Source organism: Oryctolagus cuniculus, chromosome 6 (assembly GCF_964237555.1).
Source record: "Oryctolagus cuniculus chromosome 6, mOryCun1.1, whole genome shotgun sequence".
Taxonomy (NCBI): Eukaryota; Metazoa; Chordata; class Mammalia; order Lagomorpha; family Leporidae; genus Oryctolagus; species Oryctolagus cuniculus.
Genome location: NC_091437.1, coordinates 142,849,276 through 142,875,836, shown reverse-complemented (window position 1 = coordinate 142,875,836; position 26,561 = coordinate 142,849,276). Strand labels below are relative to the sequence as shown.

Sequence of the window (26,561 nt, the reverse complement as noted above, 5' to 3'; positions counted from 1 at the left end):
TGTGATGACTGACTAGAGTTACGCCAGGCCAAAGTCAGGAGACTGGAACTCCATCAAGGTTTCCCATGTGGATAGCAGGGACACAAGCACTTGAGCCATCTTCCTCTGCTTTTCTAGGAGCATTCAGAGGGAGTTGGATTGTATTTTAAGCCACTGGTGCCCATATGGGATGCCAACATTGTAGGCTACAGATTAACCCACTATGCCACAACTCCAGCCCCTCTTGGTGTTTCTTCTAAAATATGCTTTCTCCTACAATTCACTTGGCTAGCATCTACTCTGTTCAGATCTCAATTCATAGACATTCTATGGACCTTCTATCTAAATCAGCCTCTCTTCCTTCCTATCACTTGCCACTACTCATAGTATGCACTTCAGCATGTTTTTCATCAAAATAGGAAGAACTCCATGATGGTAAAAGTCATGTTGGCTTGGTTCACCCATGCTCAGCCACAGCTGGCATCAAAAATAGTTTTTTTGAATGACTGAATAAATAACATTGGTTAGATTAGTCAAACTCTGAGTATTATGCTCTTGTCTAGACAATAATGGCATTAGTTCCAACTTCCCAAATGGTCATTAAAATGAAATGAGGCAACACCGCTAAATAGCCCAGTACAGTTATTGGACAATAGTTAGTGCTCCATAAATATTATTCAAAATCTGAGTTCATATCTGTATTCTTTCACTAAATGATTTTCTATGTGACCTGAGATAGATTTTAGTACTCTGCTTCCTTATTTTCTTTTATTAGGTTTACCAAATGAAAACACTCAAAAAGCAGCAATTTCATATATCTTGTCCACAACGTTTTTCCAGAGAAGTAAAATTCAACAATTTCAAACATTACAACATAATTTACATGCAAGGCTGAGAAATAATTTCTTCCCCCCATTTTGTGAATAGCGATGTTGATAGGAATCCAAGAGATGTTGCCCCAGGTCACACAATACAAGTAGTGAGAGAGTCAAGTTCTATGGGGAGTTAGACCCCGAGTTCTTTTTTTCCTAACTTGGCTGCTGTTCCAGTTTTTGCTTCACATGTTTCAGAGGAATTTTGTGACTATGCGAGGATCTCATGGATACATGGAATTAAAAAATACTGCACATTTTCCGTAAACTTTCTGTGGCCCCTTTCTTTTTGTCCTGACACTGATTCCTGATAAGACTTTTCTGAGTTCAACTTTAACCACACCTTCCCAGGATTCATTATTCATGGCACATGAACCATTTATTGCCTGTGGTTACAAACAGCTGCTCTTTCAGCCCCAGTTAACAAATAATCTATTCGCACATTCCTCTAATTAAACACAGCCACTGATGAGTATATAATCCAATTGATTGATGGATCTGAATGCATATTCAAAGTGGATGGAGCTAAATAAAGAGTAAAGGGTACACTGCACAGTGTCATATTTCTCAAATTTCTTCCTTTGAATTCTTATTTCGTATGTTACAGAAACTGCAAAGCAGCAAGTACAAAGCCTGTCTAATGAGGGAAGCTGACAGTGACTGAGCTAGTCCTGGGGGGCTTCACAGAAAATGCAGTCAGGGTCCTGGTCGGCTGGAGATTCCATCTGAATGGTGAGGGAGTGCACAGCAAAGCTTTTGCTGAGGGCTTTAGCAATCTCTCTCCGAACAACCTGGCCGTCCCAGCTGGCTGCTGTTGATAAAGAACCACAGTAAGATTAGCACTGATTGCACACACACAGGAATGACTGAGCTTCCAGCTTCAAGTGCTCTGCCTCCGACATGGAGGGGTGGGGCCCAGGCACAGCACTCGCCGCATTGACTGTGACCAACATCTATGTTCTCACACGCAAGGCACGGCAAATTCTCGTGCAGCAAAGGAGCCCATCATCACCGGGATTCTCCTGCCCACAGTTACCTCTAGAGTCTGGCACTCCAAGGAGATGAATATGGAAGGGAAGAAAATCCCTGGAAAGGGCCAAGAGAGACCTATTGTTTCTTACAGTGCTGTTCACCAGTGCCCGGGGGTCTCTGGGTGGCCGTCTTTTATTCAATTAGAATTTATATCCAGGCCAGTCGCCGGCACCAGAGCATTTAGAGCTCGCTACAGACCTTTCCTAGAGCAGCAGCCTCACAGCCGTTCTTTTCTTCCCGCCACCAGTGGTAACAGGAAGCTGTCAAGTCCCCTCCATAGTAACCTCATTGTTTATGTTCTTCCATTTGTTGTGAAATATTTGTGCCATGAACGCTATGAATTCACTGAAGCCAAATTGGAGCCCTTGGAGAAGATGAGGATGTCTGAGAAAGTGCAGTCCTGAAACGACTGTTGCTGGTGTCCCTATCCCCTGCCTCTACAAACTGCCTCGAGTCATTTTAGCAGCCTAACCTATCCTAGACCTCAGCACTTTCCTGAGGCAGGGAAAGACTGCCCACTTCCTGTGTTCCCAGCCCCAGGACTTGTCATGAACAAATCACCTTCTACTTGGAAAAGTAGTTTTCAGTATAAAACCAATATCCAAAGCCTTGTCGCACATGGCTACAGAATTTCTAACCACCCTCTAAGGAACCCAGCTTGCTCAAACTTTGATCATGGGGCCTGTCAGGCAAAGCATGTATACACAGGAGATACTCAGTTACAATTTATTGCTGAGTTTCTTTCCACTGTTTGATAGGTCATCAAGCTGAACAGAGAAAGGCGAATTTGCAGAGTCCAAGGTGTTGACCATGGGGAGGCATTGTAGTCCTTTGTTCTGAATCTTCTCCGCCTTCTGCAGTCAGCCACAAAGTTGTCATTGGTACTGTTATGACAACATCAAGTGGGTTGTTTTTTTAAAGCCACTTGGCAGCATAAAACATTTTACAGTTGTTTGTCAGGCAATAGACACTGAGGGCAGCTCTACAAAAAGGAAGTTGCTGACTTTACAGGACAATTATATTTTGTCCAGGATAACTTACAAAACTCACTGACCTGTAGCAACGTGAGCCGAGAGAATCACTTGGTTCATTGTTAGAGACCAGATGTGCAGGCTGTGCACAGACACAACCCCATCAACGGCCATGATGAGCTCTTTTACACCATTGTAATTCAGGCCCTTCGGTACACCTGACACAAAGAAAGAGTGGGAGGCTATTGTTATTCAACTAAATACAGCTCTTTGAAATGGCTAGAGAGGCTGCAAAGACCTAAGATAGCCACTTGCCCTCTGCTGGTTTCTTCCTTCAAATGTTTACAAACCAGAATCGCCCATTTCAAAGGATTTACCATCAATCAAATTTCATAGAATGTTTGCAGAATTTAATATGCAATAGCCAACAAGTAATCAGCTTCAGCTTTCAGGGTGTATTAAATTTTCCCTAATTCTCTTTGCATACACTCTAGAAAGCAAAATGAAATAACATGAGGTTTGATATCAAATAATCCTGAATTAGTATTCCAACTACAACTATACTAAATTTAGTCATATAGCGGAAGGTCATTGATCCTAGATGCATTTGTAGTAAAACACGTATGATAAGAATGATGTAGATCAGAGCTCTTTGTGGAGCAAATTGGAGAATATCTGCTCTTTATGAATTGCAGAGTTTTACAAATGTTGGTTATCCAACAGGTCACTTAATGAACTGTGTTAATAGAGGATCCTAACATTGTAATACCATCTTATTACTCGGCTTATAAATTTCCCATTATTTTAGCTACATTAGTCAGCATTCAATGTCTGGGTCACAGAACATAATACTTTAACTGCCATTCTTGTTTCTAGAGAAACTACAGGGCCCACAGGAAGAGGGGGAAGCCTGACAGGCAATCAGCTATTTTTTTGTGCCAAAGAGAAATGGGTGTCTATAGCCAGGAGAAGAGAAGGGTAAGGGAAGTGTTGTCATTCTTCTCAAATATTGCAAAGTTTGCCATCTAGATGATGAGAGACCATTTGCTCTGGCTAGTTCCAGAAAGAGCTAATGTTTAGTTGGAAGAGTAAAACACCCATCAGTTCAAAACAAGAATTTAAAATAATTCAACCAGTGTAACAGTAGTAAAGCTATTTGTTGAAATAGTCTTTCAACAAAAGAGGACCTATAAGATGTTTCTAAGTCCAACTCCTTTTTAGCCTCTACTAAACAAACACCTGGGACATCTAGTATAATAAATACGCTTTAGCCTCATTTCAGACTTCCCAACAGATTGCAGGCTTTCAGGATTGTATTCAACAGTGAATGCACATCAGTATTACCAGAGTCACTTATAGAAGTTCTGAGGACCAGGTATACCCAAGATTAATTGGATCAGAAGCTCTGGGGATAAGACCCAGCATGGGTAATTCTAACATGCAGCCAATATTGAGAGTCATTGCTGGGCCAGCCCAAGTCAGGAGCCAGGAACTTCATCCAGGTTTCCCACATGGGTGGCAGGGGCCTGAGAACTGGCGCATATTCTACTCTGCCAGGCAGGGAGTTGGATCAGAAATGGAGCCGCTGGGACTTGAACCAGTGCTGACATGGAATGCTGGTGTCACAGGTGGCATCTTAACCCGCCATGGCAGAACACCAGCCCCATAAGCATTTTATGTATAGAAAGTGTCTCATTAGCAGACCTAAGAGCTTTACTAGATATCAAAGTTACAGTTCCTATTTAACTGAAAGAAGAAAATTGGGGCTAGAGAGGAGTTAAATACTGCTAAGGTGGAAAAGACAAGCGTCAGAGTATTGTAAAGTATTATGTAAATGATAGTCCAGGTATAGTGGTCAAAAATTTGGCTATCGGAGCCAGCATTTAACCTGTGGTTTATATACCTGTGACCTACATCACAGTGTCCAGGCTCAATTACTCATTCCAGTTCATGTCTCCAGCTTCCTGCCAATGAAGGCCCTGGGAGGCAGTGATGATGGTTCAAGTAATTGGGTTCCTGCCATTCCTGTAGGAGATTTGGATTGTGTTCCCAGCTCTCAGCTTCTTGGCCCAGCCTCAACCATGTTGACATTTGAGGAGTGAACCAGTAGATGGGAGAATGTTCATTCTCGTGTGTACTCTATCTGGTTATCAACTTTTTAAAGTTATCTGTCTAATGTGTGTCATCTCGGGGGTATTTCAGCTGACCCGTTGAGTGCCTACTATTACTCACCCAGGACCCTTGCCTCTCATCTCATTCATCTCTTTACCCACATGCAGAACACAAGCCCATCTTAACTAAACTCCTGCAGGAAATAACATAACCAAGAGGCATGCCTCCACAGATTTCAACACTGTATCACATCCAGTAATCTCTTTTGCTGAGAAGTGTGCAAGAATAGTAAAGCATCCAGTAAAATAGGCACACCGGGTTCTAGTTCCGGTCGGGGCACCGGATTCTGTCCTGGTTGCCCCTCTTCCAGGCCAGCTCTCTGCTGTGGCCAGGGAGTCCAGTGGAGGATGGCCCAAGTGCTTGGGCCCTGCACTCGCATGGGAGACCAGGAGAGGCACCTGGCTCCTGGCTTTGGATCATCGCGGTGCGCCGGCTGCAGCGTGCCGGCCGCGGTGGCCATTGGAGGGTGAACCAACGGCAAAAGAAAGACCTTTCTGTCTCTAACTGTCCACTCTGCCTGTCAAAAAAAAAATATATATATGAGAGTGGTAATTATATCATCTTTTGTAATGTCCACTGAATGTGAATACATCCATATGGTGGAGTAATTGCAACTAAGAAAATGAGGAATATCTATGGATATGCTAATGCAAAAGATCGTCAACGGAAAAAGTTCAAGATACAGAATAATATCTCGTTTTTTTTTTTAATAAAAGGACACATACCAACACACAAACATTGGCACATATATCATTGTGGCTATTTGGGAATTGTATTGCTCTGCCTTTGGATAGATAAATCTTAAAAAAAACCTCTCCCTGTGGCAGGTATTTGGCACAGCAGTTCAAATGCCACTTGTGCTAAGTCCCTGGGTTTGAGTCCTGGCTCAGCTTCTAATTCTAGCTTCTGGCTAACATGCACCTGGGAAGGCAGCAGGTGATGATTCAGATACTTGGATCCTTGCTACCTACGCAGGGAGAACTAGATTGAGTTCCCAGTTCCTGACTTCTGGTTGGCCTGGCGCTGGCTGTTGGGGCTGTGAGGAGTGAACCAGCAGATCTTTCTCAGTCTGTTTCTCTTTGCCTTTCAAACAATAAGAAGAAAAATATTTTTGGAAATATATTAACAAGTTATTCTGAAAAATAGTATGGAGAATTCAAAGATAAAAGTATATAGAAACTTATTTTATACTTCTCTGCATTTAAAAATTCTAAGTACAAGTATTTCTTAATAACCTCATTTAAAAAGCTAATTTGAAAATTAAGTGTCTCCCAGAAAGGAGTTACCTGTCTGTTTCAATAATTAGCTGAGATAGTTCAGTTTCTGCACTTTTCCTTAAATAAATTAAAGATAATCACCAGGGAAGAGCTGTATTAAGTCAGAAGAAGTGGAATAGAGACATTTCACACTGTATACCAGTGTCTTTTATCTGCCTTTGAGTCAACAATTTCCATATTAGCAGTAACAGCTGCAGCCCCAGCACTCGGCCCTCAGGACAGAAAACAGATGCATGTGACTTGACAAACCAGATTCTCACATTCAGAGCCCAGTAGTTGCTGGTTAGTGATATCTGACTCTTGTCCATTTCACTATCATCTGCAACAATTAGGGCACTGGCCAGTAGCGAAAGCCTTGAAGGTACCAGCAGTGAAGCTGATGAACTGTGAGCTGTCACCGAGGGTGACCAGGGTGACTGACTGCACTCGGAGAATGCCCACCTTCTGTCAAAGTGCTTAAAGCCAAAAGAAACATCGAAGCAATATCTGGAGATTCTCAATTATCCCTATGCTCACTATGCAAACCCCTAGTGTATCATGTAGGAATCCCTTAATTGGTGTGAATAGTGGTGTAAATGGACCATAGAACAATAAATCACAGAGGAAATATAATCCAGTGCTTTATGTCTACATACTTTAACACAGGCTGAGCATTCCTAATCCTAAATTCTAAAATCTCAAACTAAAGTGTCAACATGAGTGTTGCAGTGGGAAATTCCACATCTCACATCGAGTGACAGGTTACAGCCCAAATACAGATAGGTATAAAATTACCTTCAGGCTATGTGTATGAGGTGACAATGAAACATAAATATATTTTGTGTTTAGACTTGTATCCCATCCCCAACTTACTTTATGTATACACAAATATTCCAAAATTCAAAAACTTCTGAAGTTCAAAACACTTGTAGAGGGAGAGGTTATCTAAGATAACCTGGATACCAAGAAAATTGTATAGCAAGTCAGTAGTTCTCCAACTTGAAGTACCATTTTCCTGGCAATGACAACAATGGATTTGTTCCAGTTAAGACTATCTTATCCCTCTGAGGCCATCAGTATCCCAGCCTCACCAGGGCTATGGCCACAGCCTGTGGTCAAGAATCTGGACTTTGGGGCAGGTGTGGTGGCTTAGCGGGTAAACGTGCCACCTGCAATGCCAGCACCCTGTATGGACACCAGTTCATGACCCAGCTGCTTCACTTCTAATCCAGCGCCTTGTTAATGGCCTAAGAAAAGCAGCAGAACACGGCCCAAGTGTTGGGTCCCTACCACCTGAATGAAGCTCCTGGCTTCAGCCTGGCCCTGCCCTGGTCTTTGCTGCCATCTGGGGCAGGAAAGAGTGGGTGGAAGACCTCGTCTGTTTCTCATTCTCTGTAACTCTGACTTTAAATCTTTGAAAAAAATTGGGACTTGCGCGGTGTGGAGATGACTTTGCAGTACAGGGTCATTTCCATGAGCGAGTTTCATGTACACAGTATCCTAGTGAACCCAATGAGATAGAGGAGAGATCACATTTACTGAGGAGCTACTCTGTTCCAGACACTCATATCTGTCTCACTAATACTCCCAACAACACTGCGGTGTAGGTTGTGTACTCCTACTTTTGAGTTGAGAAAACAAAGTCAGGAGTGAGGAGTGAGTGTATTCTCTAAAGTCCCACAGCCCGAAACTTGCATGACTAGAATTTGAATTGAGGTTGGCCTGATACAAAATAAACAATGCGTGCTTATTTTGTCAATGCGAGTGTAGCCTGAAAAGGGCAGAAACAGCAGTTTCTCTACAAAAATGGAGAATGGGGAGAGGCCAGGTGGGCCGTGAACTTGAGGCATAAGAAAGAACATCTTGATGTTGAGTTTGTCATCTGTTCCTGAGTAATTGGAAGATTGAGGGGACCATGCAGGGGTTCCATAAACCCCAGAGGATCACCCAGGCTAGACCCCGGCTGTGGTAATGAGGTTAGTTAGCCTGGGATCCTCCCCCATCTGGGTTAATGGAGAGCCAGCCGATACCACTTGCTCGGCAAAGTCTGTCCACCAGTCCTTACCCCGGCCAGGTTCAAATCCCCAACAGAGGTTCCACACTTCAACACTCGCCAGCACTCTGTTTCTGTGTCTCATTTGAATAATCTCCCCTCACTGACACATTAGCCCCATGAGGACAGAGCTAGTCCCTATTTTGCTCAACTCTGACTCTGGCTTCCAGAACGCTACCCAGCCCAGAGATGGAGCTCAATAAACACATGTAGAAAGAGTAAACAGAGTCACCCTAGTGTTCTTGCGCCATGAGACCCAACGGAAGTAAAATATTCAGTTATGCTGTCTGCAGGGTAGATTTGTGTAGTCCTCCCAGATATATTTTGAATCAATTAATATTACAATCTATCCTCCCATGTCTATGTTTGTACTTAATGTTTATATGCTCTGGGGTATTGAACAGTTGCTAGGGGTAGAAACAGAAGCTAGTTCCTTTTTATTTATTCCCAAATGAATAAAATCAAATAATTTCACAAAAGTTCTGCATGAGTTAAAATTTTTCCTTTAACACAAACTAACTGCATGTCTTGCAGTCACCCCTTCTTGTGACCACATGGGAAAGAAAATATTGATCCCGGAGATAATAACATCTCTCCTACCTTCCATGAGTAAGATGGAGAAGTCCTTAAGGATCGTGATGGTGCTAGCCAAAACCAGGATGGAAAAGATAAATGTGCAGATTGGGTCAGCTATTTTGTAGTCTGGCTGGAAAATACAGGGACTTTGGTTAAATGAGTTCATATTGCCCATCCAGAAAGTCTGCTTTAAAAAAAATACAAACAAACAAAACCCTTCCTTTCCTTCTCTATTACCCATCCACCCTGCTGCCATCTGACTCGGAGGCAAGATTTTCTTCTGAAGACTCACTCCTTTTCACCTTTAAATTACCAGCAACTGGAGAAAGGAAGAAGGGATGCTACAGGATACATTGTCCTCCTAATTTCACAACACAGGGGGAAATCTAACTCTTAAGTGTGCCCTCAAGGGGCTTGACTTGACTTCTCTGAAATGAATAAATAAATGGTATGTGATGAAAACTTGCACAAATAGGCCCATTGTGTCCCAAGACTTTTGGACATAATTGAGGAGAAGCGGTGTACAAGGTTACATGCGGCCAATAATCAGCTGGACCATGGTCTTGACTGCCTGGGGTTAGATCATTTCTTTCCCTCTCAAGTGTGGCACATACTCAGTATCTTTGATCTATCCACAATGTCATTCTTGCTCTTTCCCAACCTCAGCTCCTGTCCTCACCTGGTATTCTGCCTGTGAAGTTCTATGCTCAATTATCTAAGAATCTCAGCATCGACTTCACCTTTGTAGGGGGACTCTCCAATTTCATTACTCCTCATGATTTTTAACTGTTTACCTAAGACTTAAAGCAGTCGGTAACCATTTTCCTCACCTGAACTCGGAGGTCTTTTACTTATATATTTTGATTTTCTAAAAAAAAAAAAGTGGGGAGCAAGGCCAGTGCTATGGCATAGCGGGTAGGGCCACTGCCTGCAGTGCCAGAATCTCATATGGGTGCTGGTTCAAGTCCCAGTTTCTCTTCCTATCCAGCTCTCTGCTTTGGCCTGGAAAAGCCATAGAAGATGGCCCAAGTCCTCGGGCCCCTGTATCCATGTGAGACCTGGAAGAAGCTCCTGGCTTGGGATCTAGGAAGCTCTGGCTGTTGTGGCATTTGGGGAGTGAACCAGCGGATAAAAGACTTCTCTCTCTGCCTCTGCCTCTCTGTAACTCTGACTTTCAAATAAAGTAAAATCTTTAAAAAAACAAAACGGCGGGAGCCCCTGGAAATTGGACAGTTAAGATGCAAAGGCAGCCTAATGCCCCTTCCTTTCATTATCCCTCACCACCACCCTAACCCAACACTGTTATTTCTTGGTATTACCAGATGGAGAGCCATGGTGAATCTTTGTTTGGGGTCAGGAGCCCATTTGGGACCCAGCTGCACTTCGCATTACACCCTGGCTTTTTGAGGGAGAAGTCAGCTTTCCTGCATTGTGAGCAATGTCAGAGGGACAGTGAATCAAGGTCTCTACCCTATCCTAGATGATCAACCAGTGCAAGGCCCCAGCAAGATAAATTAGACTCCCCTTCCCAGGTATTTGAATATTCAGCAAGTACAAGAACAGGGAAAATTATTTTAACATAGCACCTGGGACAGAAATTGGATAGTTTCTGACACCTAGATAACTTGTCTCTATTTCTTCTTTGATTTCTGTCTTTTGGGAGAACATCCCATATCATTTAAATTGGTTCCAGACTCTTGTGTAGACAAGGTCAAGTCCAGCACTACCTGTGAACAATGCTACCTGTTCAGTGATGGACAGGATAAATCAAGGAAGAACTATCAGTCCTTTGCTTTTAAATTTATTTATCTCAAGCTTTTGAAGAACGCGCACTCATCATTTGCTAGCCTTTCTGAAGTACTTACTGACAGATTACTTGGTCAGAAAAAGATATTTAAAGAGAAAGCGTCGGTGAGCTTTTGGATATTGGAGATCTGGGGTACATTCTATCTAATAAGTCTACTTTTTTGCTTGTGTGAGTCAGATCTTTTCTGTTCCTAACAATCCAAGAACACTAAGACCTTCAGCTCCATTGCTGTCCATCTTAATACCATGACAAAATTTGAATTTCTTCCTTGAAAGACTGGCAGCCCAATTCTTAGGAAACTAGCAAAGTCTAAAGTTTTAGGCTTTGGGTGTTTATTTGCTTTGATCTTGTAAAGTGGTTTGTATAGGCAAACATAATTTGTTAATACAGGTAAGCTTCTGAACTTACGAAGATAATGGGTAATCTTAAACATGCTCACCTTAAAGTAGATAACAAGTGCACTGATTAGCACACTGATGCTCTGAAATAGGTCTCCAAGGGCATGCACAAAAGCTGCTCTGACGCTGGCATTGGTTTGCATTTCCTTGTGATTGTGGCCAAGGCGCCTCTGGTGCAAAACCATAGTTAAACTGAAAGAGAACAATGTTCTTGGGACATGAGGTTAACCTTTAAAAACCTATCCAGCATGACAGAGTGGCAGGAGCAAGCATTATCCAAAACAATGAAGAGTTGAGCTGTGTTTCCTTTAAAAATGTACTGTTTTGGACATGAGCACGAGTATAAAATAGAATTTTAAAATTGTCACGACAGACTACAAAGATTTACCCCAGGTTTCTTCTTCATCCACCTAATGCTACTGTTTCACATTAAACTGGGAAGCATCGCTTCTTAAATGAAAGTCGAGCATTTTTACAAGACAGAGTAAGTCTCCTTTATTGAGAGTCTTCAGCTAGGCCTGAAGTTGAGCTTGAGTGGAAACTTAATTATCTACTGGTTTCAAATACAAAAAGCAGCAGAAATGGCTCCAGCAAAATAAGAGGCATGGATTTCATCAAGGTTGACCTTTTTTTTTAATCCATTATTTTACTTTTAAATCTTGTTCATTTCCTTGAACCTGAGATTTGAATAGTTTCCTAATGGGCAATGACAGTATTGTGCCTATGTAAATTCTTCTGTTTATTCAGAGACAAAAATACATTAAAGTGTTATAAATAGACCAGTATACATACATATAAAACTATTGCAAAGTTTAGCATCTCCTGTTCAAGCCAAAGTGATAAGTAGTAGGTATTATAAATTAAGTGCCTGATTCTATTTATCTACAAATGTAAGGCCTATTAGACCAAAGATAATGTGAAAACATTTTCACTGACTACCAACAAGGAACATTTCGCCTACGACCCTTTCTGAACATTTTGGAGGAAAAGGTGAAGAAAAAAAAACTTCACTGTTCAATGCTATGTATCCAAATCTATTTGCAGGTAAAGTGTGTATCAAATCTCAGGCTATCATAAAGTGGAAGCAGTACTATCCACCAAATTTTATCCTTGCGTAATAGTTCTGATGATCAGTATTTGGGTAGAAATTCACCCTCAAGTAGAAGTTACCATTTAAGGTTCTTTACACAGCCCAATATGGCTGGCATTTAACAGACTCTCTTCTGTATCTGCTACATGTGCTCATCATATTCTCATTCTTATTTTTTAAAAAAAGAAAATGTACTTAGGGATTCATGCCACACACTGTTAAAAGCTCTGCTATAAATGTGGGTGAAAACAGATGTGGTCCCTCCACAATGTAGCTTTAAGTATAATGAAGACAACAGAGACTAAACACACACAGACAACGTAAGTGGAAAATTCTAATTATAAAAAGTTTGCGTAGAACTGGTACTAAGGGAGAAAAACAGAAGAGTGTGATTGCAACAGACACAGTAGCTGAGTTGAATTCAAATGATTATGCTAGAGTCAAATAGGCTAATAGTAGAGGGAATGTTTTAAGTACAGAAAATTTTGCATGCAGTAGTCACAAGGCTCTGACTATAACATTCATGGCAGAATCCATTTATAGCTTCTATTGGAACTTTCCTGATTTTGGTCCCCAAGGAATGGCTTTATTTCCAGATTACAGTTCTTACATGTCTATATTAAACATAGACACTAGCAGTGATTGAAATCGGTAATCCAGTTCTTGGAGAAGAAATTATAGTCATTTGGCATCTTCCTAAATATCTATTTGCACAGAGAGATTTTCAACTCCCTTGTCTGAGCATGAAAAGAACCTGTGACGTTAAGGTCGATGTTCAAAAACAGTTGAGTAAAAACAGTTTGGAAGGTATCTATTTTGAAAGTCAAACTGCATCACTAAGGTCCCAGATTGTTGCAGAACTTGACTAGATGTATTCTTTGTGTAGCATCAACACAATCTCTGTGATATGACTCTTTGGAAATTATTAATACTTTAATTTTTCCTCCTCCTTGAGGACATATTGTTCTCCTTGGGCAAAGATACTGTTATTGAGCCACAGTGGGCAGGACATGCAATCTGAAGTATTTGTTTCCTGGAGTTGATAGATTTGCATTGATTGGCCCACACTTTTTCTTCCAGTGCCAATGTGAAACACATTTTCAAGTTAACTGGTTGAAGATAGGGATCTAGTCGGTGACAGAAGTTCAAACACCATTCTTCCAATAGATTAGCTCAGAGATTGTGAGCAATGATTCACAAACTGAGAGGTGGGGAACTGAAGCATCAAAAGGAAAGACTATTATAATGACCTGAGATCGTCTTTTCAAAGTGTTTATGCTCAGCTTTTACTCCAAATCCAGAGCTTCCCTAATGTCCTCTCTTACCACTGTTTAAAACACCACACTCCAATCATCTTTATTTTCATGTAAAAATCTACCTACTAGTATGGATCAAGTTACATTGCAAAATATGTACATAGAGACCAGATATGCTAAGACATCATCTGCATCCCATATGAGCACTGTTTCAAGTGCTAGCTGCTCCACTTCTAATCCAGCTCCCTGCTAATATGCCTAGGAGAAGAGCAAAAGATGGCCCAAGTTCAGATGGAGTTCTAGGCTCCTGGCTTCAGACAGTCCCTGCCCCGACTATTGCAGACATTTGGGGAATGAACCAGCAAATAGAAGAGCGTACTCGCTCGCTTGCTTGCTCACTCTCCCCCTTTTGAATAAATAAATTCTTTTTAAAAAATTATACAGCCGGCACCGCTGCTCACTAGGCTAATCCTTCACCTAGCGGCGCCGGCACACCGGGTTCTAGTCCCGGACAGGGCACCAGATTCTGTCCCGGTTGCCCCTCTTCCAGGCCAGCTCTCTGCTGTGGCCAGGGAGTGCAGTGGAGGATGGCCCAAGTGCTTGGGCCCTGCACCCCATGGGAGACCAGGAGAAGTACCTGGCTCCTGCCATTGGATCAGCGCGGTGCGTCGGCCGCAGCGCGCCAGCCGCGGCGGCCATTGGAGGGTGAACCAACAGTAAAAGGAAGACCTTTCTGCCTGTCTCTCTCTCACTGTCCACTCTGCCTGTCAAAAAAGTAAAAAATTATACAGAATATAAATAGATGACACAGACTGGTTCCTCATCTGAAATGCTGGGACCAGAAGCATTTCAGGTTTGAGCATTTTTCAGATTTTGGAATATTTGCAAATTATGATGCTGGTGCTCAAAAATTTTGGAGTTTGAGATGCTTGGGATTTTCCAAATAGGGATGTTCAATCCACATGCGAGATGGTCGCTCTAACAGATTCTCAAAGCCTTAGTGGCTTAAAAGAACACATATTTATTATCTTAGTTCTATAGGTCAGAATTTTAAAGTGGGTTTACAGGACTAAGTTCTTCCTGATAATTCTAGGGAGATTAATTTTCTTGCCTTTTCCAGCTTTTAGAAAACACTTATACTCCTTGGTTCCAGGCCCCATCTTCCATCTTTAGTGTCTGCAGTACAGGACCTTTTCTGACGCCCTGCCTTCCTCTTTTCTGGATCCTTTCCATTACATGAAACCACTTCAATAGTCGAGGAAAATCTCCCCATCTTAACATCACATCCTTTTACCATGTAAGTTAGCATATTTAAACACTCCAGGAATAAGAATGAGGGAATTTTTATAGGACAATAATTTTGACTGCCAACAATAATAGGTAGTTGAGTGGATGGATGGATAGATAGAAAGTTAGTTTGCCTGGAATCAATATCAGATGAGAAAGAGAAAGTTAACCCAAAAGTATCAAAGTCCTGACTAAAAAGAAAAAACTGTCATGAGCAGTTAAATTTTGGAAAGAGCAGAGCTAATATGGCAAATGACACGCAATCTCCTATAAAAACAACTTGAAAATCGTTGGAAAAGAGAACTGGACCATCAGGTGGCAACTGAAGGGGAATTCAGCTAACATAGCTTAAGGGAGAATATTCATGCAATCACAATTATTCAAACAGAAAATAGACCCTTTAAGGAAATTCCCTACTACTAGTTCTGCTAAAATATACAAAGGTTAGAGAAAACATAAAAATTTAAGTCAATGGATATACTAATTTTCCTGATACGGTCATTACCCAATGTTTACATGAATCAAAACATCACACTGAATCTCAAATATACAAATACTATGTGTTATTCAAATATGAATAAAATATCAAATTGACCACTTTATGGGAATGCTGCAAAAAATAACCCTGAACTAGAAGGCAGACTGAAGTAAACTTTAAGATTCTTTCTAAATCAGCTCTCCAGGAGCTTGTCATAATCTGCCCACCCAACAGAAACTGAGCAGGTATAAGTCACAACTCAACTTGCAGAAGAAAGCAGAATGGCTAGGAGTTCAATTCTGTTTCTGCGGACCTGGATTCAAATTCTGATTCTACACTACCTGATTGACCAAGTATTTAACCTTTAGAAGCTTCAGTTCTCTTGTCTGTAAATTAGGGGCATTGCAAGCATTAAATTGGATCTTGTATAGCAAAAGATTCTAGTCCAGTTTCTAGTATACTTGGAATCTTTCAAAAATGGTATCTAATAAAATCTTTTAAAAAAATAGATTCTATTAATTTGAAAGTCAGAGTTACACAGGAGAGGCAGAGAGAGGGAGAGAGAGAGAGGTCTTCCATCTGATGATTCACTCTCAATTGGCTGCAATGGCCAGAGCTGCGCTGATCCAAAGCCAGGAGCTTCCTCCGGGTCTCCCACGTGGGTGCAGGGGCCCAAGGTCTTGGGCCATCCTCCACTGCTTTCCCCAGGTCAGAGCAGAGAGCTGGATCAGAAGTGGAGCAGCCAGGTCTCAAACTGGAGCCCATATGGGATGGTAGCACTTCAGGCCAGGACATTAACCTGATGAGTCACAGGGCCAGCCCCTAGAATCTAATATTAAAACACCCTTTAACTTAAACCAGAGTGATCAGCTTTTATTTTAAGTTGCAGAGACATTTATACATTATCAAATCTCTACCATGTAAAGAAAGGTGTCTTCATCCAGACAGGGTTAAGGATAAGCCTCACGGACACTGTGTGGGGGCGACTTACACAATATTGGCCACCACTGCACAGCCAGAAACGATGATCATCACAGTCCCCTGGATCTGGTAATCGGGGTGCAGCAGGCGTTCACACGCCAGGTACACCAGCACGCCAGTCACCAGCCAGATGCACAGGATGGACAGCAGGGCACCAAGGATCTCTAGGGATTCAAACAAAGACACACAGCACACAGTAACTGACAGGTTGCCTACTCCTCCCACAAGAGTCATAAGATCTGTGCCTTACTCCCCTAAAAGAAAAGACTTCAAGCAAGTTCACTCAGTGAATCATGAAGCAAAGGTGTGGCTGGATATAAAAACTGAGATACTTTAATGCTGCATTCATAAAATGCCAGCATCTGCACTCATTACGATCCATATTAAGTAATTCCAGCAAATTTTCAGAAATATTAATTGCTGCCTGCCCTCACTGTTTTCTGTGGGGATTTTAATTTAAATAGGTGCTAAAATGATTGAAACTTATTAGGAAATGAAATAATGAGATGCAACAAGGAAAACGTGCTCAGAAACTCTTCATTTTGCCATAAACTGCTCATGACTTGCCAGTACCAGCACCTTTGGAATGAAACAGTGGAAAGGGCAGGCTTCAGAAGGCACTTGATGAAAATGATTTTCATTTGCCAGCCCAGCATATTATAAACATGGTCATGACCTCAGAAGCTTATCAATGCTGCATTGTAAGCGCAAGAGTAAGGAAGAGTGGAGACATTTACATTAAGCACTATCTTATCTTTAAATATTAATGTGCCCACTATGGCAAGTACAGCTTGCTCACTTGGAAGTTCTTTAGCACCCATCCTAATCTTTCATGCAACCTTGCAAGTAGGTTCTATGGACCCACCAGAGTCTAGAAGCATGCAGTGAGTAAGCTGTCAGGCACAGCCTGTAATTTTTGTCCTCCCCTGCTTTAAACATCTCAGATATCAATTCCTTTTAAAGCAGAGAAATGTATTGCTAACTACTGTGGTAACTACTATTTCCCAATGTTTGGTTATTTGCATATACATTCCTGATGTCTGTTATAACTTCCTCCCAACTTTTTTTTCATTGACCACTTAGTGTTTCCTTCAAATAAATTTGTGTCTTACACTTAAGCTTCTAGCTAAACAAATTATCCATGAGATTACATATTAAATCTGTATATATTTTCTAATACTTATGCGTGTGTATAATTATTGTCTATGTGCCTCTTAACATCATCTGAGTAACCATCTGTGGAACATTTCTCACACCATGCCAAATGCTGCTGCAAATGTTTGGGACATGAGTTCAAGTGTGACGGAGCATGAAAGATCTGCCGTGACCAGTGAGATGTCTTGAGACAAGTAACAATCTATTGGAGCCTAGGTTTCCTTACCTATACAGTAGCTATAACAAGGACATATTTAAATAGGTGCTAAAATGATTGAAATGTATTAGGACATTGGCATGTGTTATGGATTAAATTGTGTCTCCCCCAAATTCATGCTCAAGTACTAAGTATCAGTGCCTCAGATTGTGATTTTATTTGGAATAGGTCATTATAGCTGTAATTAAGGTGAGACACTGGAGTAGGACAATCCATAATATAATACGGCTGGTATATTTATTTAAAGGGCAATCTAGAGAATAGGCATGCTCACAAGGGGCATGCCATGTGGAGATTAAAGCAGATCTGTAAGCCAATGGCAAACAAAGGTTTCTGGCAAACAATCAGAAGTGAGGAGGAAGGCAGCAAACAGATTTTCCACTCTCGGACCTCAGAAGGAAGTGACCTTGCTGCTACTTTGATCACTCCTATTTTCCAGAACGGTGAGATAATATACTTCTGCTGTTTCAGCCTCCCAGGTGGAAGTACTTTGCTGAGGCAGGTCTAGGAAACTAATACAACAAAAAGAAAATACTCAATAAATTTGTTATTAGACTATTTAAAACATCCCTCTCACAAGAATTTAAGGGGGTCAGCCCAAGAATTTCTAGTTAGCCAGAAACAGAGATTGGACTTACAGGTGGCAAGTAGTGGGCATCCTACCTACAAGACTCCAAATCAGGATATATGAGTATATTCAACACTTAAACCTGTGGTTAGAGATATGGTGAGATGAGACCAGAATGACGAGTATAAAGCTCAGACACCAAGAGTAAGATCTAAATCTAGAATAACACAGAATCAGGAATCCAAAAGTAGTTTAGTTAGCAAAAGAAACATGAGGAACCACTGAAAAGTGCCGCCATGATTTCTAGGAAAATACTGAGGCTATCAAGGCCATCAGGTTGGCTGGACAAATCTGTGATGCATTGGGTTATTCTCTGTCTAGAGGTGCTGTTTAATATGGTAGCAACCTATTTAAATGAAATTAAAAATCTGGTTCTTCAGTAGCAATAGCCACATTTAGAGTGCTCCATGGCCACATTATAGAACATTTCCCCTGTGGCACAGAGTTCTGTTACACAGACCTGGTCTTCTGGAATATCCGTGCTCAGGTACTTCCATTGCCGAAATGACAAAGGACGAGCCATGTCTAAATTTTCAATCCACCCTGCACTTACTAAACAGCCTTGACCACTGGCATCAGAAAAGGTAATGTTATACAGATAAATGATGTGTGGTCAGCCAAAGGAACCTGTTTTGCAAGCATAACTCTATTCAGGAACTTGTAAAAGCATTCTCGGATCACGTTGTCACAAGTTCTTTATTGCTGTATATTGCCTCACCTCTCTCTGAATAGTAAAGGAAAGGCAATTCAAAACACTTGTGGTAAGTTGGCCAGTGTGAAATTAGAGCATCCTATCATTCTGAACTTGAGAGCCCACAGTCCATGGGTGTCAGTCTATGAGCTGTGGTCATGACTAGAAACTCTTCCAGTGAAGGCTGGCCACGTGGGCTACATTCGTCCTGACCTCAGATCTCCTGTACATTGACTTTCTCAGCCAGTGGGAAAACATGGAATATTCACATGATTCCACAGGAAAGGTTTCATTTAATTAGTCAGATGACTTCAAACTTCCCTTTGCAACAGTTCAAGAGTGAGGTCCTGAATGCCCCAAATACTTCTGGTTATCCAGAGACAGGTAGGAGGGCTTCCTACCTATGAGACTCCAAATCGGTATACAAGTAGAGCAGGTCTAACTGTACAGCTGTGGTTAGAGAGGTATGGTGAGACAAGAGCTGATAGAAAAAATGGAAGTGCAGAAGAAATGAAGCTACAGAACATAGAGATAGGATGAATTGGAAACAAATTTTTTAAATGAGCCAAAGTTAGGATTTCCCAGGGACTAAATACTTACTCTAACTTAAGTGACTTCCCAGACAAGGGCAAGCAATTACTCAGTGAAAAAATCAGCTCCAAGAAAAGAGAAAAAGCAAAATTTCTTTCTCTCCTCCCTCTCTGCTCTTCCTCATCCTCCATGTTTTATTGTTGCTGACTGAGCAGGCTATTAAACTGAGCCATTCCGTGAATGGCTAAATGCTGCTTGTGAACAGGAACGCCCAGACTCTACTCCTGACACCCCTGAGAAGTTCTTCATTTCTGCAACTGTCTTAGCCCTCTGTGTCTTATGTTGCAATACGGCAAAAGCTTTACCCCATCTTCTCTTCAAAGCATACAGAGTGATTTAATAAATAATGCCATGTCTCTGGCACACACTGGGACTGTGCAGCTGCTAGAGTGATACACACATTCCTACTGTCCCACTGGAGATGAGGGAGCAACATTAACCTGGTTGTATGCTGAAATAATATTGAACACACATTCCCACATATACATTTATTTTATCCTGCACATTGGAAATGTGCCTCTAAGGGGGATTTAGGCAAAGCTTGGTTTGCACTCTCCATTTTCCTATATGATTCTGTGGCATTACTTCTGTCTCCATCAGTGAACCGTACCTGCTCGATGCCATCCAAATGTCAGCCGCTTGGAGGGGGGCTTTGTTGACAACCACAAGGAGAAGAGACTGAGCAGGAAACTGGTTAGGTCAATTAAGAGATGGGCAGCATCTGTGATGACGGCAAGACTTCCAGCAATGTGCCCACCTAGGAGTTGCACAATATTACACTAAGTTAATACTCAAGAATGCAACTAGGCTCATATGTATGCTAATCAAATGTAGTGAAAAAGCCAGATTCACAAAACTTCAGAAGAGAAAGGATTATTTTAAAAAAGACTTATTTATCTTGTTTGAAAGGCAGAGTAACAGACACAGAGAATCTTCCATCCACTGGCTTACTCCCCAAATGGCCACAATAGCTAGGGCTGGGCCAGAACAAAGCCAGGAGCCAGAAGCTTCATCTGGGCTTCCCACATGGATATAGGGGCTCAAGCACTTTCGCCATTCTCTGCTGCCTTCCCAGGCACATTAGAAGGGAGCTGGATCAGAAGTGGAGCAGCCAGGGATCAATCCAGTGCCCTTATGGGATGCCTGAGTTGCAGGCAGTGGCTTAACCTGCTACATCACAGCACTGGCCTCAAGGAAAGGATCTTAGAATCAATTCACCCACCCCTTCCTCCCAACTTGACAGAAAAGAGACCCAGAAGGTTAATATAATTTGAATATAAAAATTTCAAGGGTTCAAGGTAGAGGCCATTCCTGGGGAAACAAAGGAACCAAGATTGGAAAGTGTGGGGCACACGTGGAGAGCATTCCTGATAGACTGGGGCACAAACATTCAGTAAGGCTGGAGAGATGTATATTTTTGTCCTATTCGGAGGATCTCATAATCCAATCTGAGGACCCTGGACTCTTGTGTGTAGATCAGGTGCTATAATATGGTACACCAGATGTGTTTTTATTTGACATGTAGGTTTGCCATCATATTTACCACATCCTGATGCCCTAATTTATATTATCCATCTCAGTTTGAGATCCTCATAAATAAAGGAGAAAGAGAAGGCAACTTTTCAATGAGTGTCCTGAATGCAACAACAATCCAATAAAGTATTAGAATACAACCCAAGCCATGTATGTCCTGTCCTGCTTTTTCTTCCATCTAATGTACTTCCTCTATTCCCATCTAATTCTCCTTCGCAAACATGTCCACGCCACATGAAGTTAAAGGACAATTTTGTCCTTTCTTCCACGAACAGATGTAGTTGGTTGAGAGAAATAACCTTTTTTGCTCTTACATTTTCCCAGCAAAGAGCTTTTGCTGACTGATTGGTCCTCCTTGCAGCTGTTTATTGCCTTGTGTACTGCAAAGCAAAAGCCCGCCAGTCATCAGCCCCTCCATCATCAGACTCACCTTGTCTCGCCTAATGATTTAAAAAAAATTACATAGATGGCTCATAATTGCAATAATCCCCACAGACTGTTGGCTCTAGCTGTAGTTAATAACTAGTTTGTCAAAGTTTAATGGTCTGAAGCGAAGTAGTCTTCAAGCTTGTTACTGAATTGTCACTGCAAAAATCGGAATGATTCATTAGCTGAAAAGCAACATTTTGCTAACAAATCAGCTGTCCTTCCAATTATCTCCTAATGTTGCCCTATCTGCCAAAGTTGGTTCTGATACCAAAGCTGTGTTATAACGCATTTTTTTCTTGCCTGAAGAATGACCACACGCAGATAAGCAGCATGAGGCAATCTCAGCAGTAAATGATGGTGATTCTGTGTCTGGGCTGAAAATGTAGACCGAGTCAAAGAAATGAAGTCTTGTAGGATTTCCTCAATAGGCTTGCCAAGTCAGGATCAACAGAGAAAGTTAAAGGGCTTGCTTTGGAAGAAGCATATTAATATGGAGGCCTGGGAACTGAGAATCATTTTTTCAATCATCAGAGCTACTTATAAGAGCCATCATAAACACTGGGAAATCACTGTCAAATCCTATAGAGTAAATTGTTTGCAAGAGGCAGTTTGTGACTGAACTTGCATTTGGCTCTGAAAGCATGGAGTATTATTGACAATTAATTCAATCATCCCATCAGTATTTGTTGAGCCCTTACTGTGCATGGTACCAGGGATAGGATATACAAAGATAAACAAACCACAGTCTCTCTTCAGTAAACACTCACTATACTGCAACATTTTAATAGATTAGGGGATCAGAGAGTCACTCTCATTGGGAGCAGTGAAGAACTTTTCACAGAAGAGAGGGATACAAATTAGCAAGAAAATATGAGGGTTTTTCAGGAAGAGATAAGAACAGACAGAAACAGATAAAAACATGAAACCTGGAAAAGCAGAGGGTATAGAGTATTGGAAAAATAATGGGAAATGAGATTGGGAAGGTGGGTTGGGAACCCTTGAATGAGATATTAAATATCAAGCCAGGAAATTTGAATATTAACCTATGGGAAAAGGGAACCTGGCCATGATTTAGAGTCAAGGCCATGACTTGTTCAGGCTGTATTTAAGAGAGATCTTTGTCAGCAATACAGAGGATGAATTGGAGGGAGAAGCTGGAGATGGAGATGTAGCAGAAATAGCCAAAGGGAATTCTGAAACTCGTGAACTAAGACAGTAGCTGCTGTATTTCTGGAATACTTGGTATGTAGACCAGTGCATGTAACGAGAGGAGAGGCACAGACAGCACTCAGTCCTGGAAACAGACCCTACTTAGGGCCTATGGAGTGGTGACAGTGGGGCAGCCATTAGGTGGGCCTGGGTCTCATATTCATACATGCTTCATACTTAGATAGATGATCTTAAGTCTCTAGGATACTTCTCCTGCAGACAGACATACTGATAGGCCTGAAAGAAGGAAATGTCCAGGGTGGCATCTTGGTGCAGCAGGTTAAGCGCCTCCTGTGATGCTGGCATACCATATCAGACTGACTCAAGTCCTTGCAGCTCCACTTCTGACTCAGCTCCTGGCTAATGTAACTGGGAAGGCACTGCAAAATGGCCCAAGCATCCGGACCCTTGCCATCCAAGTAGAAGACCAGAATGAAATTCTAGGCTCCTGGCTTTGGCCTGGTCCAGCCCTGCTCCCAACCCCTAACCCCTGTGCACACCAACTCTGTCACTCTGCCTTTCAAATAGAAAAAGTAAATGTTCAACTGACATCAGCCTTGTGTCCTATTACTAGGTTATACCATTATATGCTATTAATTCACATCTTTTAAAATTCCTGAATTATCTTATAAATAGCATCGCTATGTAATATGTTGTATCAAATTCATTAAGTTTTTACTTAACAAATATTTAAAATATACTACAGCTTTCATAGCCATATTTTGATATTTTTTAAATTTCTTTTTTTTTTAACTTTTATTTAATGAATATACGTTTCCAAAGTACGAATAATGGATTACTATGGCTTCCCCCCCATACCGTCCCTCCCACCCACAACCCTCCCCTTTCCCACTCCCTCTCCCCTTCCATTCACATCAAGATTCATTTTCGATTATCTTAATATACAGAAGATCAGCTTAGTATACATTAAGTAAGGATTTCAACAGTTTGCTCCCACACAGAAACATAAAGTGAAAAATAATAGATGATTTTTTTTAATGATGATGAAATCAGATCAGACCTATTGTCATGTTTAATCCCAGTGAGAGTCAAGTTGGGAGTTGATAGTTTCTTTTCTTTTCTTTTCTTTTCTTTTTTTTTTTTTTTTTTTTTTTTTTTTTTTTTTTACAGAGGATCAGTTTAGTATGCATTAAGTAAAGATTTCAACAGTTTGCACCCCCATAGAAACACAAAGTGAAATATATTATTTGAGTACTCGTTATAGCATTAAATCTCAATGCACAGCACATTAAGGACAGAGATCCTACATGAGGAGTAAGTGCACAGTGACTCCTGTTGTTGACTTTACCAATTGACACTCCTGTCTATGGCATCAGTAATCTCCCTATGCTCCAGTCATGAGTTTCCAAGGCTATGGAAGCCCCTTGAGTTCTCCGACTCTTATCTTGTTTAGACAAGGTCATAGTCAAAGTGGAGGTTCTCTCCTCCCTTCAGAGAAAGGTACCTCCTTCTTTGAAGACCTGTTCTTTCCACTGAGATCTCACTCACAGAGATCTTTTGCCAGAGTGTCTTGGCTTTCCATGCCTGAAATACTCTCATGGGCTTTTCAGCCAGATCTGAATGCCTTTAGGGCTGATTCTGAGGCCAGAGTGCTATTTAGGGCATCTGCCATTCTATGAGTCTGCTGAGTATCTCACTTCCCATGTTGGATCACTCTCCCCTTTATTTATTCTATCGGTTAGTGTTAGCAGGTACTAGACTTGCTTATGTGCTCCCTTTGACTCTTAGTCCTTTCATTATGATCAATTGCGAACTGAAATTGATCACTTGGACTAGTGAGATGGCATTGGTACATGCCACCTTGATGGGATTAAATTGGAGTCCCCTGGTATGTTTCTAACTCTACCATTTGGGGCAAGTCAGCTTGAGCATGTCCCAAATTATATATCTCTTCCCTCTCTTATTCCTACTCTTATGTTTAACAGGGATCACATTTCAGTTAAATTTCAACACTTAAGAATAACTGTGTATTAATTACAGAATTAAATCAGTCATATTAAGTAGAACAGACAAAAAAACTACTAAGAGGGATAATGTATTAAGTTGTTCATTAACAGTCAGGGCTATGCTGATCAAGTCACCGTTTCCCATAGTGTCCCTTTCACTTCAACAAGTTTCCTTTTTGGTGTTCAGTCAGTTGTCACCGATCAGGGAGAACATATGGTATTTGTCCCTTTGGGACTGGCTTATTTCACTCAGCATGATGTGTTCCAGATTCCTCCATTTTGTTGCAAATGACTGGATTTCGTTGTTTCTTACTGCAGTATAGTATTCTAAAGAGTACATATCCCATAATTTCTTTATCCAGTCTACCGTTGATGGGCATTTAGGTTGGTTCCAGGTCTTAGCTATTGTGAATTGTGCTGCAATAAACATTAGGCTGCAGACCGCTTTTTTGTTTGCCAATTTAAATTCCTTTGGGTAAATTCCAAGGAGTGGGATGGCTGGGTCGAATGGTAGGGTTATCTTCAGGTTTCTGAGGAATCTCCAGACTGATTTCCATAGTGGCTTGACCAGTTTGCATTCCCACCAACAGTGGGTTAGTGTCCCTTTTTCCCCACATCCTCGCCAGCATCTGTTGTTGGTAGATTTCTGCATGTGAGCCATTCTAACCGGGGTGAGGTGGAACCTCATTGTGGTTTTGATTTGCATTTCTCTGATTGCTAATGACCTTGAACATTTTTTCATGTGCCTGTTGGCCATTTGGATTTCCTCTTTTGAAAAATGTCTATTGAGGTCCTTGGCCCATCTCTTAATTGGGTTGTTGGTTTTGTTTTTGTGGAGTTTCTTGATCTCTTTGTAGATTCTGGTTATTAACCCTTTATCTGTTGCATAGTTTGCAAATATTTTTTCCCATTCTGTCGGTTGTCTCTTCACTCTCCTGACTGTTTCTTTTGCAGTACAGAAACTTCTCAATTTGATGCAATCCCAATAGTTAATTTTGGCTTTGACTGCCTGTGCCTCCCGGGTCTTTTCCAGAAACTCTTTGCCTGTGCCAATATCTTGAAGGGTTTCTCCAATGTTCTCTAGTAACTTGATGGTGTCAGGTCGTAGATTTAGGTCTTTAATCCATGTTGAGTGGATTTTTGTGTAAGGTGTAAGGTAGGGGTCTTGCTTCATGATTCTGCACGTGGAAATCCAATTTTCCCAGCACCATTTATTGAATAGACTGTCCTTGCTCAAGGAATTAGTTTTAGATCCTTGATCAAATATAAGTTGGCTGTAGATGTTTGGGTTGATTTCTGGTATTTCAATTCTGTTCCATTGGTCTATCCTTCTGTTTCTGTACCAGTACCATGCTGTTTTGATTACAACTGCCCTGTAGTATGTCCTGAAATCTGGTATTGTGATGCCTCCGGCTTTGTTTTTGTTGTACAAGATTGCTTTAGCTATTTGAGGTCTCTTGTGCCTCCATATAAATTTCAGCACCAATTTTTCCAGATCTGAGAAGAAGGTCTTTGGTATCTTGATTGGTATTGCATTGAATCTATAAATTGCTTTTGGGAGAATGGACATTTTGATGATATTGATTCTTCCAATCCATGAGCATGGAAGATTTTTCCATTTCTTGGTATCCTCTTCTATTTCTTTCTTTAAGGTTTTGTAATTTTCATCGTAGAGATCTTTAACGTCCTTGGTTAAGTTTATTCCAAGGTATTTGATTGTTTTTGTGGCTATTGTGAATGGGATGGATCTTAGAAGTTCTTCCTCAGCCATGGCATTGTCTGTGTATACAAAGGCTGTTGATTTTTGTGCATTGATTTTATACCCTGCTACTTTGCCAAACTCTTCTATGAGTTCCAATAGTCTCTTGGTAGAGTTCTTTGGGTCCCCTAAATACAGAATCATGTCATCTGCAAAGAGGGATAGTTTGAGTTC

At 41.3% G+C, this 26,561-nt stretch overlaps 1 protein-coding gene across 2 annotated transcripts in view; it reads right to left on the bottom strand.

The window, feature by feature from the left end:
• Positions 1-735: 735 nt before the first annotated feature.
• SLC30A8 (solute carrier family 30 member 8) overlaps positions 736-26,561 on the bottom strand; it is a 54,538-nt gene continuing 28,712 nt past the window's right edge. The window contains exons 3-8 of one of the 2 annotated variants that reach the window (XM_008255843.4): positions 20,101-20,247; positions 16,219-16,372; positions 11,158-11,308; positions 8,936-9,041; positions 2,938-3,072; positions 736-1,662 (exon numbers count right to left, since the gene is read on the bottom strand). In XM_008255843.4, the coding sequence (XP_008254065.2) occupies positions 1,517-1,662; positions 2,938-3,072; positions 8,936-9,041; positions 11,158-11,308; positions 16,219-16,372; positions 20,101-20,247 (839 nt within the window). In that variant the 3' untranslated portion in view covers positions 736-1,516. Of the gene's footprint in view, positions 1,663-2,407; positions 2,768-2,937; positions 3,073-8,935; positions 9,042-11,157; positions 11,309-16,218; positions 16,373-20,100; positions 20,248-26,561 lie in introns of those variants that run through there. The other variant, XM_051844002.2, reaches the window with a different exon arrangement.